Raw genomic sequence first — 14,548 nt, 5'->3', positions numbered from 1 at the left:
GGAAGGAGCCTGCCTTATTGAAGGGACAGTGTGGCCCCAATAGGTATTTGACTCTCTTCATGGATGCCTACTGGAGAATCTATCACAAAAACAACAAGCATTTGCAATGCAGTAGGTCTGGTATTTACGCAAGTTTCAGCTCATGGCTTTGAAAATGGCAATGCCTTTTATTTCGTTTTGTTTTTTTAAAACAAATAAAAGGCATTGTCATTTACAATGCTATTAGCCTAAACTCTCAAAATTGGGTAGTTGATGTGTTCTCATGGATAGACTGCCGACTTTGGAGCTGGGAAACCAAGGTTCGAGCTCCAGGGTCCTCTTCACAGCCTGTGATCCTGGGCAAATCACTTAATCTCCCAGTGCCTATCAAAAAATGAATGTGTCCTTGTGTAACATAACTGGTGCTTATGTAAAGCGCTCCAATAATGAATGTGTCCTTGTGTAACATAACTGGTGCTTATGTAAAGCGTTCCAATAATGAATGTCTCCTTGTGTAACATAACTGGTGCTTATGTAAAGCGCTTTAATAATGAATGTGTCCTTGTGCAACATAACTGGTGCTTATGTTAAGCGCTCCAATAATGAATGTTTCCTTGTGTAACATAACTGTTGCTTATGTAAAGTGCTCCAATAATGAATGTGTCCTTGTGTAGCATAACTGGTGCTTATGTAAAGCGCTCCAATAATGAATGTGTCCTTGTGTAACATAACTCGTGCTTATGTAAAGCGCTCCAAAAATGAATGTGTCCTTGTGTAACATAACTGGTGCTTATGTAAAGCGCTCCAATAATGAATGTCTCCTTGTGTAACATAACTGGTGCTTATGTAAAGCGCTCCAATAATGAATGTCTCCTTGTGTAACATAACTGGTTCTTATGTAAAGCGCTCCAATACCTTCTGGTCGAGTTCGCGCTATATGCAAAAATAAAAAATGCAGACCGATTGCATTCCAAACACTTGTTCTACCTGTACATGGGCCTTTGGAGGTCGCGAGGGAATGTAGGGAGCGCCGGTCCCACTGCCCAACCCTCCCTTCCACAACCGGACCTGGCATGGGGCAATAAATACCGGTCTTGCCGGTTTAAAGCCGGCCAGGTTGCAACCACAATAGGAAGTTGTTTGCCTGCAGCATAAGAGGGCGTCGGTCCCCCTCACCGCTGCGTGTACAACAGGCAATCTTTCAAAACCCCCTCTCTCCTCTTCAGCCCGCCCCTCCTCTCTCGCTCTCCTACGGACTCCTCGACTCGCTCACAGTCCATCCCACGGAGCGGCAACATGGCGGGCGACTCTCTGCTCCTCGCCGCGGTCTCCCTTCTTTCAGCCTACCAGCAAGGTAGGATGCGTGGCTGGTGTTAGACTTTGCTCGTTTCTTGATGTGCTTGTCATAGCTTACCGACAACGGTCCCTCTTTAAGGAAGGGAACGACCCCGTCTTTGAGACACAGAATTGCCTATGGTAAAGTTCTCCGTGTTTTCCATCTCTCCAGGAAAAAAAAAAAACGTGCCTAGTTCCTTGCACATGTGGCAACCTGCCCGTTTTTATGAGTAAAAATGTAATTCTCTTTTTCAAGGTTCTAATGTTGACGCTGGTCGACTCGAGTATCCGTCTGCTGTCTCGCGGATTTGTGGATAACAATGAGTATGGCAGTAATAGTCGTATTAATAATAGTTGCGTACGTACTTAGGGTACATACATGTCTCAGTCATACGGCTTCACAGCGCTATTGAATGCTCTATGCTGGGGAGCGGCGACTGCAGTCCTCTAACCTGTTATGAAACCTGCTTTCTGTAATTGTAAGCTGCAGGTAGTTCGCGTCGTGTACACCGCTTTTCGATTTTTAACCCTTTTCTCTACATTGAGCTGCGATTTGAGTCATGCTTAAGTTAAAGCATTTGATATAAAAGAACCTCGTTTATAGGTTTTAATGTTTACCGAGCTGGTTGATTTCTTTTCAAACAATCTAAAATGTAGGCAAAATGATTATATAAACCGAAAGGAGCATTGTGACTGGACGATAAACCTGCCACTTAAAGAAAAGAATGTTCTACCTCCATAGCAAACAATCGGAAATCACCTTTGTACTCTGTGCCAGCCTGGTGTGATGTTGCAACCATGTTGTAAGACAACCCAGTAGGTAAACGTTGCTGCTACTGAGACCCGTTTCCATAGGTGCCAAATTCTATGGGATTTGGGCGGCAGGAATATTTCGGTGGAGGGCTCTACATTTGGAGGGACAGTGTGCGAGCTAAAGGGGCAGGGAGCAGAGAAGTGGAGGGCAGTGTAGCAGCCGAGTGACCTGTGTGCAAAGGGGCAGTGTTCATGCAGAAGGACCAGCGAGACTAGAGGGCAGTGAGTGTGCAAAGTTTGCGGCGGCCTTAGGCATGTGCAAGCTGTGCACCTGCACAGGGCCACCAAACCCCAGGGGCCACCACGCCAATATATATCCTTAATATAACAAGCATTGGAAATGCAATAGGTCTCGCATTAGGAAAGTTTGAGCTATTGGTATTGTAAATGACACTTTTTTTATTTATGTGTTGGTTTTGAAAGTAGCAAAATTAATAGCTTTGTCAGTTACAATGTCAATAGTTTTAACTTTCGCAAATGTGACACCTATAGCATTTGTAATGCAATGTGTGTTGTATTTACGTGACTTAGATGTATTGATATTACAAATAACAATGGCTTTTAATTTTGTAAATAATTAATACTTAAATAAAAGTTATTGTAATTTATAATGGCAATAGCTTAAACGTTTGTAAATAATGGATGTGGTGGATGCGGTGGATGTGGTGGTGGTGGATGCGATGGTGGTGGAAGTGGTGGTGGATGTGGTGGTGGTGGATGCGGTGGTGGTGGAAGTGGATGTGGTGGTGGTGGTGGATGTGGTGGTGGTGGTGGTGGATGTGGCGGTGGTGGATGTGGTGGTGGTGGATGTGGTGGTGGATGTCATGGTGGATGTGGAGGTGATGGTGGATGTGGTGGTGGTGGATGTGATGGTGGATGTGATGGTGGACGTGGTGGTGATGGTGGATGTGGTGGTGGATGTGGTGGATGCGGAGGTGGTGGTGGATGCGGTAGTGGTGGTAGTGGTGGATGGGGTGGTGGATGTGGATGTGATGGTGGATGTGGTGGTGATGGTGGATGTGGTGGTGTATGCGGTGGATGTGGTGGTGGATGCAGTGGATGTGGTGGATGCGGTGGTGGTGGATGGGGTGGTGGTGGTAGTGGATATGGTGGTGGGTGTGGTGGTGGTGGTGGTGGATGCGGTGGTGGTGGATGCGGTGGTGGTGGATGTGGTGGTGGTGGATGTCATGGTGGATGTGGAGGTGATGGTGGATGTGGTGGTGGTGGATGTGGTGGTGGATGGGGTGGTGGATGGGGTGGTTGTGTATATTGTCTAGAAGCCTTGTATCAGCAGAGCTGGGCATTATTGACATGACAGCAGTGGCACACAGGTGGGTAACATGCACGTGACCTGGTGACCCTGGAGGCGTGAGTGGTAGGACATTGTTACACCCCTACAGTGTGCGTCTGTGTGGTGTGTCCTGGTGCGTGTCTGTCCGTTTTCCCGTGCATTTGGAACAGGTTCAGGGAATCCCTTAGTATCTGCTGCTATTAGTGGAGCCCACAATATTTGTAATCCAGCCCTGTAACTTCCTAACTTGAACGTCTGGTAAGGAAATCCAATACTTAAATATGTTTACTCACAAGTTAAGTAATTTCACTCCATACCTTCTGGTGCTAGCACATACAATTACATTAAGAATATTACAGTGAGTGGATTGATTTTGTTACGGTAATTTTAGCAACATATCATCTTCGAGCAGCGTTTTCACTAGACTTCAATGGAATTAACAATATTTGAGGATTCTGTCAATTATTCAATCGTTTTAAGGTCTGTTTCTTTCAGATGTAAACAACGAGAACACTAGCAAAGGAGTAAAACGTGATGTGTGCGAGTGATTAATCAATGCTTGTACTGCGTCTGTGTGGTGTGTCCTGGTGCGTGTCTGTCCGTTTTCCCGTGCATTTGCAGGCAAAGGGAGCTTAACCCCAAGCATGAGATGGGACCCGAAAACACTGGAATGAGAAGGGGCTGAAAGGAGCTAGTGACAGAGTTCAACTGGAGGAGAGGTGGGCAAAAACAATGAAAAGGTGGACAAGGGAGGAGAGAAGGAAAGGTGACAGAGAACTGCTGGAGGAGCAAAGAGGAGAAAAGAAATGCGACACGGCGGGCAGGGGAGGGGGGCGGAGCGGGTAAAAAAAAAAAAAAACAAGACGGAGGGAAGGCAGATAAGGGGAGGGGGGAGGAGAAATGCGACACAAACAAGACGGAGGGAAGGCAGATAAGGGGAGGGGGGAGGAGAAATGCGACACAGCGGGCAGGGGAGGGGGCGGAGCGGGGAGAGGGTGTGAAAGCAGCAGGGGCCTGGAGTGCGGCTGAGGGAACTGATGTGCACGCGCTTTTAAGCTCAATGCGCATGCGCATTGAGCTTAAAAGTCACGGGCACTGCAAGGAATCGCCACGATTCCTTGCAAGTTAGTTAAAGAGTGGTTAAGCCCCCATAGTCTCGCAAGCTCGATGTGCATGCGCATCGACAGGCGAGACCTAATAATACTCTGAGGATGGATACATATTTGCGTGGCGGCCCCTGGCATGGATTTGGCGGCCTCTTGCTCTGTTCCACTTCCAAATACCCTGACTCCCCCCTCTTCACTGGCCTCCGTCTTCCGCCCCGCCCGGACCCTCTCTTCAGGGGCCCCCTACCTACGCTCCCTGCCCAGGGCCGCCATGAGCCTAGAGCCGCCCCTGGCAGTACTGAGGGCAAAAGGCGGGGTAGAGTATAAACTCCGGGGCAGAGGGCACAATGTGAGAGCAGAATGGGCCTGGAGCTGGTAAGGCAGTGCATGAGCAGAAAGAAATATTTATTTGTTATTTATTTATTTAATGTAATTTTATATAGCGCGAACTTTACCCGAAGGTGTCAGAGCACTTTACATAAGAACCAGTTGCACATGGAGTAGTATCGTGCCAACCCCCCCCACCCCCCTTCATTTTGGTTCTGTACAGGGCCAAGTCCTAAAAAAGAAGTGGGGGGACGCTGACGTCACAACAGGAAGTGACGTCATGAAATGTGGCTTGCACCATCAGACTCATTGCCTCCCCTCGTTCACCCCTTAGATGCGATTGCAGCAGAGAAGCCAGCACGTGAGCAGCGTTCTGAATGAGCTCCGATCTCGCCCCAGAGAGGCCAAAGAGTGAGTGTGTGGCTCCATTTGCTCCAGTTATCGAGCTCCCGGTAAAATAAGTGGAGGGGGACCGTCCACCCGCATGGTACCCCGACTCGAGCACTGGTTCTGTAGCAAATTTAAACTTCTCAAAGGACAAAGCTGTAAAAGGGGTAACAGCGTGACAGAGAAGCAGCAGCACTGGAGGGGGTCCTGCACAATGCAGCTTCAGGACCACGTTCAGCTATTCAGATGCAAATCCAGCCAAACTCCTAAAGAGCCCTGAATGTGACTGGAAACCATGCTGGGGAACCCGCTCTGGGTGTATTGGTCCTGGTGTTTATTTCTTCCATGAAGTATGTTTCAAAGCGTTGACATACTGTCACAACAGTGCACAGGATCATACATTTTGTTAAAGCAATGGGCCCGAGAAGGCATTTCAGTGCCATTTGCTGCAAAGATTTACAGCCACCACCATCTTGCATTTTGGTGAATATACCATGAGACCTGTCACTTCTCCACTCCCTGTAGTAGTCAAACAATTTCTCTTTGGAGAATTGATCATACGCACTACCGGATGCGCAAAAAGCAATCATACACCACTTACAGCCAGCACACTGATATTGTCCCTAGTCAAATATAATGTGGTACCCCAGAAGTATTAAATTACAAAGAGCTTTAATATCGCATATAAAAATACATACAATTCTGAAAGGCCATAAGTTTACATAGCGTGACTCATCTTTATATCGATTGGTAAATTTAAAAATGTTAACTAACACTATTGAAAATAGCAGCAAGTTTCAGAGAAGGTGCTTAAAAAATGTTGGTTCTAAAAATCATGCAAGTTGGTTTTAGAAGAAATACATAAATGAATTGAACCTTAAAAAGGGAGAAACACATAAGACAACTGAGTATGTCTTTTCTTGCTACTACTCTGTTTGAATCATTGGCTATGCAAACAAATGATGGACGGAATGCTGAATAAATCATACATTCACCCCAAGTCAAGAGATTTGGGTAAAATCCATCGTTCTTTTGCTCACCATGCCACCCCAGTTTAGACCCAGCCATATGCAAATCAGTCTTGACCCTGTGCCTCCTGGGAGCAGTCCAAACCAAACTGCCAAGCCAAGTCCTCCCTGGACCGGAAACAAGCATCCTGGGACCGGTTTCTGGGTATCACCCTTCATCAGCCAGGCTAGCTAATAGCCAGTGACACAGTGAGTAAAGGACCCACATTTGGGCATACCCATCCCACTTAGGGTGAAAAGTGCCATGCAAACAAATGATGGACAGAATGCTGAATACATCATATATTCACCCCCAGTCAAGAGATCTGGGTTAAATCCATCGTTCTTTTGCTCACCATACCACCCTGGTTTAGACCCAGCCATGAATCATTGGCTATGGCACATGATTTTTCTTATTTCTCTAATGCATCCCAAAGTTCATCAGATTTAGTTTGTACTATACTTCTCCAGTCCCACCGATAATAATATCCAGAACATGTTTTTTAACCGCACACTTACAAGCAGCTTTTACATTGACTCTACACACTTCCACCCTTGCCAAAAAAGGGCTGAAGAATAATTTCAGAAAATTTCCCAAGGGCACACAATTTGGCCAAATTGGAAGCTGGGATTAAAAGCAGCGTCTCTTGGTTTTACCTTTCAAACTAAGCACAGCTGTGGTGGCAGTGATTCTGATGGCAAGGCCAAGGGGCTGACCTTCACAGAGAAATGTCACTTTCGAATATAAAGTTTATTGCCATCATACTTGGGTGAAGTGGTAAAACTGAGATTAGATGCCTGGTGTGCTAGCTCCATGACTAAAACATACCCACTGAACCAGTTCCTGTGGCCAGAGGTTAAGGTTACTGGGCAGTATGGGCTATTGATGCTGATGGTTACAGATGTATTTCAAAGCCAGACTATTTCACTACATTTGGATACTAAAGTTGATCTTTTCCTAAACTAGTCTCTCAAAAGTTTCAACAGCGAGCAGTCGAGGCATAATCCAGGAGGTGGTAAAGAGATAAGAACTCAAGTACACTATGAATACTAATTGCACTTGAAATGCTCAGTCTCACCACTCACCCAGCAACAGCTACTGCCAAAGTAAAATAGTGGGGCGGTACGGGGCAAATTTTTATTTTTTAAAGGCGCTTTCCTGGTTCTGTCTGTCGGATGTCTCGGTGCTCCTCTTCTGGAAGTCCTGGGCCAGCACAGCTCCCAGACTCACCACCCCACCCAATCCAGATGCTGCACCCATGCTGTGAGAGCAGCTCCTGGATTGGTCTGAGCAGCCTGATTAGGTGCTCACAAAGGAACTGTGAATCTCTACCATTTCTCCACCCAGCTGTACACTGCAGGTGGAGAGGGCAGGGAGGGGCGTGGCCTATGTAATAAGGGGCGTGGCCTACGTAATAAGGGGCGTGGTCTATGTAATCAAGGGCGTGGCCTAAAACACAAGCTAAATGTTTTTACTTAGCATAGTGTGCCGCCCCACTTGTATTTTGATGTTTCTGTCCATCGATCCAGCTATTTAACACAAGTAACATTACACCTACAATGAACCAGGACTATTGTCAATGGTTATAAATTGTATAGGATAAATAAGCAACCACTATTAATTCGTTATATATAATATTGACAATGCTTCGTTCTTTGTGGTGTAAGGCTAGAGCTACCGACTTTTGAGCTGAGAGAGCAGGTTCGAGCCTCACGTCAGCTCAACATTGTGTGCTTCAGAATATAATTGTACCGACTTTTGAGCTGAGAGGCATATTATAAATGTCTGCTTGTGTTATGTAACTGGTGCTCAAGTTTGCGTCATATAATACTGAATTATAATACTGAAAAAATATGTCTTTTCGAAGGTCCATCAAAAGCAGTGAGGGATGGTGCTATCGCAGAGAAGCTTTATTTTTTTTTCTACACCCTGAAGGTAATACTGGAGAGCTCTAAAGGCCCCTTTTCGGCACCTGCTTTTAAGAACAGCCAGTGTTGAGCGCCGGAGAGACCCGCCCCACTTAAACCCCTGGGGTCCTATCCTTTTACGTTATGCTACTGTCTTTGTGAAACTCTACGCGGTTTGAAAAACAACAAGCATTTACAATGCAATGGTCTCGGCATTATTAAAGGTAGAGCTATTGGCATTGCTCATGAGTTTTTTTTTGTTATCATAAATAAATTGCATTGTCATTTAAAATGCCAATATCTTAATCGTTAAATAAATGGCATTGTCATGTACAATGCCACCCACACATAGCCACCTACACAGAGTCATTCATATTGAGACACCTACACAGAGCCACCCTCACACAGACAGAGCCAACCACACATAGAGCCACCTACAAAAAAAGCTATCCACACAAAGCCACCACACACACAGAGCCACACAGACACACAGAGCCACACACAAGCCACACACACAGGGCCACACACACACAGAGCCACACACACAGAGCCACACACACAGACCCACACACACACACACACAGAGCCACACACACACACACACAGAGCCACACACACACACACAGAGCCACACACACACACACAGTGCCACACACAGAGCCACACACACAGAGCCACACACAGAGCCACACACACAGAGCCACACACACAGAGCCACACACACAGGAGCCACACACACAGGAGCCACACACACAGGAGCCACACACACAGGAGCCACACACACAGGAGCCACACACACAGACAGAGCCACACACACAGACAGAGCCACACACACAGACAGAGCCACACACACAGACAGAGCCAGACAGAGCCACACACAGACAGAGCCACACAGACAGAGCCACACACAGACATAGCCACTTAGGATCCAAGCTTCTGCTAACTAAAGGCATAATGCCATCACTGATAGATATATATAATGACCATATGGCTGGGCCCTCCTCATTAAGCCTCAAGGCTCACCCATCAAGTATGAAATCAAGGCAGTGTTCCAGAGTTAAAGTATAGCCCATCTCCCCCTTGGAAATACATACACATGGTAGCCGCTCAGCTAAGAGACATTATACCCGACACAATTCATCAAAGACTAGAAAATCCAGGCATCAAGCAAAACAAAGCAACATGTTCCCTAAGTAGGCTTACCGGTATAAGATTGTCAGCAGGTCTGCAAGAGCCAAGACGTCACGGCAGGAAGGATGGGGGACGAATTGCTTCACCGGACCAGTTTAAATACTCCCGGCTGATGACACAGCCAGGGGGCAGGAGAGCAAGCACAGCCAGGGGGCAGGGGAGCAAGCACAGCCAGGGGGCAGGGGAGCAAGCACAGTCAGGGGGCAGGAGAGCAAGCACAGCCAGGGGGCAGGAGAGCAAGCATAGCAACGGGACAGGAGAGCAAGCACGGGCAGGGGAGCAAGCACAGCCAGGGGGCAGGGGAGCAAGCACAGCACAGCCAGGGGGAAGGGGAGCAAGCACAGCCAGGGGGCAGGAGAGCATACACAGCCAGGGGCAAGAGAGAAAGCACAGCCAGGGGAAGGAGAGCAAGCACAGCCAGGGGGCAGGGGAGCAAGCACAGCCATGGGGCAGGGGAGCAAGCACAGCCATGGGGCAGGGGAGCAAGCACAGCCATGGGGCAGGAGAGCAAGCACAGCCAGGGGGCAGGAGAGCAAGCACAGCCAGGGGGGCAGGAGAGCAAGCACAGCCAGGGGGGCAGGGGTGCAAGCACAGCCAGGACAGCCAGGGGGCAGGGGAGCAAGCACAGCCAGGGGGCAGGGGAGCAAGCACAGCCAGGGGGCAGGAGAGCAAGCTCAGCCAGGGTGGTGCAACCCTAGCACTCATTATTTTACAAACTAAGCACTGCTCCCAGTTCCAGCTGTTTTTGGTCCTGTGCGAAGCCGAGTTAAGAGTATGGCTTGATGTTTTTTCAGGAGCTATGAAAGGTATTGTAGAACCAGGAAGAGTTCACGGCAGAGGACCTAGTCACATAAACTGCATGGTACCCTAAGCCTTCGTCCGTGACCAGGTGAGTCGGCTGTGATGTGAACAGTGTGTTTTACATTCCCACAGTCACTCCTAAACTCGACCGTGGTTCTTCATTGTTGGAAACCGGATCGGGAGTCAATGGAAAGTTAAGGAGAACATTAACTTTTCAAGGGAATACTTTTGTAAAACTTGCATCAGGGCATATATTTACGAAAGATGGAATTTATCACACTGCCATCTTGTCAAACGTTCAAAATGACGATGGAAATGAATATTATGCACAGAATTTGCAACTTCCAAGCCCAGCCTGACTGCTGGAATTTGCGTTCACAATTTTCAATGCGGCCCAAAGATTTGTCGAGTTACGTGGCAAGCAGTGTCTAGCAGCGTGGAGGCACAGCTGTGTACTGCTAGCTATTTATTCTGGGATTTGGAAGAAAATAACAACCCCCGCCGAGACATAGAAACAGCGCTTGAACTATGTCAAACAATGTGCTTTCTTACACATCACTTTTCAAAGTCCACAGAAGCTGGTGTGATGTGCTCCCAAAAGCTGCAACACATATCTGTTGGACAACACACAAACTTGGCACGCTGGTTGGTCCGCGAGCCTGGATTTCCGAGCCCCGGGGTGAAGAAAGATGAGCGGGAGCCCACACCGCATGGAATCAATCTGCAAAACCTGTTGCGTGTGAGGCGAGCCTGTGAGTTCAGGGCAGTGCAGCGAGAGTATACCCCCACCGGTGGAAAAAAGTTGGCCCCAAATCGCATGTGATCAGCAGGAACCCACTCCGCATCTGCAGTGCTGGCGCAGCCACCGGAGAGAAGGTGAGAACCCTGAGTGGGGCACCGAACAGTGAAGAAAAAAAAGCCCCTGCGTCATGCCCCGCAATCTGCGGCAGCAGCTCCTGCCCCCCACCCCGCGTAGCTGATGACCTGTGAGAGTCTGCTGCGGTGGGGGGGTGAAGAAGGGAGAAATGATTGTGTGGCCTGCGGTTGCTCTGAGGTGATCAGGCAAAGTTACTAAGCCTTTGATACTAGAGAGGTATGTGGTGCCCCCTCCGCATGGCCTAAGGGACAATAAACTCACTGTGCCGGGGAAGAGGTGCCGCGTGTGCTGCTGGCCGAGGGGAGTGCTGTTTGATTCAGGAGCTGTTTTTCCGGTGTCTATGCCCCGCCAGCAGGAAGAGTGCGTGCGTGGTGGCAGGCACGAAATGAAATGAGGATTGCCGGGTAGTCAACCGCTGCACATAAACACAACAGGGGAGACCGGTGCGGAGTTGGCTTTCTCCAGATATCTGCTGCGCACTGCGGGGAGGCTGGAGCTGGGTCCGTTTCCCAGCTCTGTCAGTGGGTGGGTGGGTGGGGGCTGCCGCCGGCAGGAAGGGATGGGGCTGAGGAGGACTCTGTATCACTTCCAATTACTCTTTTGGGAGAGCACAGAAATACGTCAAGACGTTTTAAACATCCTTGTAAAATAGTTTGAAGAATTCCAGAAAAGGTCAGGATTAGGAGGTGAAGGAAGGAGGCGGAACATGGAAGGGAACAATCTGACAACGAAGTCTAACCGTGTGGGAAAGAGGTAGAAGGGTCAAGTGGTGGAAATGTGCATATGCACGCAAGAGAGAGATGTTCTTAAAGGGGTTACTCCAGAGGGCTCCGTAGATCTGCAAGTGTTAGTTTAATATAGTTCTGTGGAGATGGGGACTTTCTAAATCCTGAAAGTTTTCAAGCCCCTGTAAAGTAACGGTAATACCGTTGTTAGAGGGCTGGAGTCAGAGAGGGGGGGCGGGGGGGAGAGAGACTCGCGTGGGGAGGGGGGGGAGGAGAGAGACTCGCGCGGGTGGGGGAGGAGAGAGACTCGCGCGGGGGGGAGGAGAGAGACTCGCGCGGGGGGGAGGAGAGAGACTCGCGCGGGGGGAGGAGAGAGACTCGCGCGGGGGGGAGGAGAGAGACTCGCGCGGGGAGGGAGGGGGAGAGAGACTCGCGCGGGGAGGGAGGGGGAGAGAGACTCGCGCGGGGAGGGAGGGGGAGAGAGACTCGTGCGGGGAGGGAGGGGGAGAGAGACTCGTGCGGGGAGGGGGGGGAGAGAGACTCGTGCGGGGAGGGGGGGAGAGAGACTCGTGCGGGGAGGGGGGGAGGGAGAGAGACTCGTGCGGGGAGGGGGGGAGGAGAGAGACTCGCGCAGGGAGGGAGGGAGGAGAGAGACTCGCGCAGGGGGGGCGGAGGAGAGAGACTCGCGCAGGGGGGGCGGAGGAGAGAGACTCGCGCAGGGGGGCGGAGGAGAGAGACTCGCGCAGGGGGGCGGAGGAGAGAGACTCGCGCGGGGGGAGAGGAGAGAGACTCGTGCAGGGGGGCGGAGGAGAGAGACTCGCGCAGGGGGGCGGAGGAGAGAGACTCGCGCGGGGGAGAGGAGAGAGACTCGCGCGGGGGGGGAGGAGAGAGACTCGCGCGGGGGGGGAGGAGAGAGACTCGCGCGGGGGGGGAGAGAGACTCGCGCGCGCGCGGGGGGGGGGAGAGAGAGACTCGCGCGTGGGGGGGGAGGAGAGAGACTCGCGCGCGGGGGGGGAGGAGAGAGACTCGCGCGCGGGGGGGGGAGGAGAGAGACTCGCGCGGGGAGGGAGGAGAGAGACTCGCGCGGGGGGGAGGAGAGAGACTCGCGCGGGGGGGAGGAGAGAGACTCGCGCGGGGGGGAGGAGGAGAGGCTCGCGCGGGGGGGGGAGGAGAGGCTCGCGCGGGGGGGGGGAGGAGAGAGAGGCTCGCGCGGGGGGGGAGGAGAGAGAGGCTCGCGCGGGGGGGGGAGGAGAGAGAGGCTCGTGCGGGGGGGAGGAGAGAGAGGCTCGTGCGGGGGGGGAGGAGAGAGAGGCTCGCGCAGGGGGGGAGGAGAGAGAGGCTCGCGCGGGGGGGAGGAGAGAGAGGCTCGCGCGGGGGGGGGAGGAGAGAGAGGCTCGCGCGGGGGGGGAGGAGAGAGAGGCTCGCGCGGGGGGGGAGGAGAGAGAGGCTCGCGCGGGGGGAGGAGAGAGAGGCTCGCGCGGGGGGGGAGGAGAGAGACTCGCGCGCGGGGGGGAGGAGAGAGACTCGCGCGCGGGGGGGAGAGACTCACGCGGGCGCAGGGGGGGAGAGACTCGCGCGCGGGGGGGGAGAGAGACTCGCGCGGGGGGAGAGAGACCAGCACCCATGCGCAGCCACGACCCCAGGGTATAGAGTGAAGACACCTACCACAGCGGGAGCCACGAACAGCAGGAGGGGGCGGGAGGGGGGACAGCGGGAGCCACGAACGGCGGGAGGGGGTGGGAGCCACGAACAGTGGTACGCCGAGACCGGCCGAGCCCACGGGACATGTCATGAGTGCACGCAGAGCTTCAAAGGGCCCCCGCGCGCCCGCTCCTTTATCTCTGCTAATGGAAACAAAAAAAGAAAAACGGCAAAAACAAAACGGCGGCCACAACGACTTTCGGATTCGGGGCGGGAACGAGGACAGCGGGAGCATGCGACCTGCCTCATCTACAACAAACAGCTTAATGGCGGTTGGCGCTTCTGAAATTTTTCGGAATTGGGGGCGTGGTTTTGATGTTCTGAGTGACGGACAACGTCACTGTCTAAAGAACATCAAAAATTACGCCCCCAAATCCGAAAAGGACGGGGCTACATCGGAGTGACTGATCTCTCCTCCAATGGCTGGCCTCCGTTTAGGAAGCCAGCCAATGAAGGAGAGACAGGGCAGGGAGGCGGGACCTTCTGCGCTACTGAGAGTCATTAAATCTCAAACCTAAGTCTGCGCAAGCGCAGCCTTTTAGGCCTTCGACCTAAAAATTGGCAGTGCTGACGTTAATTTACAAAGTATTTCCTAATTTCTGTCATTGTGAAACCTGCTGGAAGTATCCAACCCTTGTGTTGTGTTGGTAGAAGCATTCCCTCCCGCATTACGTGGCTGCGGTTTGCTGTGACATTTTCTGACAGAAGAAACTGCACAGCACACAAAGAGGCGCCTTTACTCGTGGGAAAGAGAAGCCACAGGTGAGGCGGCCCCGCCCAGAAGGAGTGTAAGGATGTTTTCCTACCTTAGGCCGAGCATTGTTTCAGAAATGGAGCGGTTTACAGTTTATGCCCAGTCATGCAGCACGCGACCAGCCAGTGCTCCAAAATTTCACCCAACAACCCCTTGAATTCCGTCACTTGCAATATAACGTTTCCTTTTATAAATATTGCAGAGACATCTACTTAAACTGTTGACTCTGGAACCAGAAGACCACGCCCAGTGTGTTGCACAGCTCTAGCGGTTTCCTTTTGCGCGTGCCTGTAGGCCTGAAGATAAAAGGGAAGGGGGGGAGGGGGTGTGAATTCCAGAGACGACC

At 51.1% G+C, this 14,548-nt stretch overlaps 1 protein-coding gene across 1 annotated transcript in view; it reads left to right on the top strand.

The window, feature by feature from the left end:
• Nucleotides 1-1,048: 1,048 nt before the first annotated feature.
• MGST2 (microsomal glutathione S-transferase 2) overlaps nucleotides 1,049-14,548 on the top strand; it is a 46,746-nt gene continuing 33,246 nt past the window's right edge. Inside the window, exon 1 of the mRNA XM_086951708.1 lies at nucleotides 1,049-1,333. Coding sequence (XP_086807834.1) covers nucleotides 1,276-1,333 — 58 coding nt within the window. The 5' untranslated portion in view covers nucleotides 1,049-1,275. The remainder of the gene's footprint in view (nucleotides 1,334-14,548) is intronic.

Source organism: Lissotriton vulgaris, unplaced genomic scaffold (genome assembly GCF_964263255.1).
Source record: "Lissotriton vulgaris unplaced genomic scaffold, aLisVul1.2 SCAFFOLD_751, whole genome shotgun sequence".
In the NCBI taxonomy this organism is placed as follows: domain Eukaryota; kingdom Metazoa; phylum Chordata; class Amphibia; order Caudata; family Salamandridae; genus Lissotriton; species Lissotriton vulgaris.
The sequence above is the reverse complement of the archived record's forward strand: the minus strand, read 5'-3'. Positions and strand labels throughout refer to the sequence as shown.